The sequence below is a fragment of the Wasmannia auropunctata genome, unplaced genomic scaffold, assembly GCF_000956235.1.
Source record: "Wasmannia auropunctata unplaced genomic scaffold, wasmannia.A_1.0 LD314655.1, whole genome shotgun sequence".
NCBI classification, from domain to species: domain Eukaryota; kingdom Metazoa; phylum Arthropoda; class Insecta; order Hymenoptera; family Formicidae; genus Wasmannia; species Wasmannia auropunctata.
In genome coordinates, this window is record NW_012048235.1 from 1 (window position 1) to 1,335 (window position 1,335).

General features: G+C 22.6%; 1 protein-coding gene across 1 annotated transcript; it reads right to left on the reverse strand.

Annotated features, from left to right (window-relative positions):
• Nucleotides 1-771: 771 nt before the first annotated feature.
• On the reverse strand, nucleotides 772-1,329 carry LOC105460837. Its single transcript, XM_011707328.1, has 2 exons — nucleotides 1,276-1,329; nucleotides 772-1,152 (listed from the first exon to the last, which is right to left on the reverse strand). The coding sequence occupies exons 1-2, from the start codon at nucleotides 1,324-1,326 to the stop codon at nucleotides 817-819; spliced, it is 387 nt and encodes a 128-aa protein (XP_011705630.1). The 5' UTR covers nucleotides 1,327-1,329; the 3' UTR covers nucleotides 772-816.
• Nucleotides 1,330-1,335: the final 6 nt, after the last annotated feature.

The window sequence follows — 1,335 nt, forward strand, 5'->3', positions numbered from 1 at the left end:
TAAGTTTTCTTTTAGTAAATTTAACAAAATAATGTATTATGGTAGAAAATATTTTTGATGAGTAATACAGAAAATGGTATTATACTAACCAAACTTTTTAAAAATAAATATTTAATTTAGTTAGTGTTACTAAATAATTATATAAGAGAGACTAGTTCATACAACAACTCTTATTCAACATAATACTTAGAAAAATTATATATTTTCATCAAATCACTTTTATAATATACATACATAGTTATATATAAAGTTTTTATATATGTATAATGATATTATACATAAAGTTATTTATAAAACGTGCGCGCGTAAAAAAATAATAAAGAAGTAGCAACTTCTTGTATTTCTTTAAATTAAAACTTACGAGAATCAAAGTAACTTGGTAAATTTTTATTTGCACTGACGCTATTATTTTCATTTTCCAAAATAATATTTAGCAAATGAACTGATCGCAATTGTATTGCATTTGAAAAAGTATGTATATTTTTTTCTTCGTCGTTGTATGTATCAAAAGGATAATCATGTAATAAATGTTTTTTAAAACGACGTGCAGATTTAAATTCACGAACACATAGCGATTGATTTCAAATATATTTATTAAAAACAAAATACTATTTTATAATTTTAAATGATTCATTAGTTTTTTATAGAATTTAAATTTATTTTGCACACTTGACAAATATATAAAGTATAGTAGTATATTAAACATAAAAATATATGTTTGTTTAATAAACAAATATAAAAAAAATTATTTTAAAAATAATGTGAAGTATAAAATACATATAAAATATTTTTGTTAACATAACCATATTTGTACTTTTACATTTTATTTAATGCTATCTCGATGGATATAACTTTGTTATTAATCACATCATTCTCAGTTGACATTTTATACAAATATTTTTGTATAAGAAGCCATATTTGTTGGCATTCTTTAGGATAACAGGCATGCAGTACAAAAAAACACTTGTAACATACGTCGATAGCTTTGAGAGCACTTTCGATTTTGTACAAAGTATTGTCGACACAAACGTAGTATGCGTCGATCGAGCTAGCATCACGTCCTACGAAAATAAGAAATAGTTGTAAAGTTAAATTAAATGCAATTACTCTATTTCTCTGACGTTCAATGTTATGTTCAAGATCAGCAAGACTCTGAAATAAGAAGAAATAAACATTACTTCAGCAATTATATTTCCATATACAATTGTTTTATATAAAATGTAAAGGATTATAAAAAATTATATTTATTGATACTTTTTATAGTGATTTACTTACATTTACTGATAAAATAAAAGAATTTAATGATTCAGTTATTGTAGGCTTCATACTTCTCTT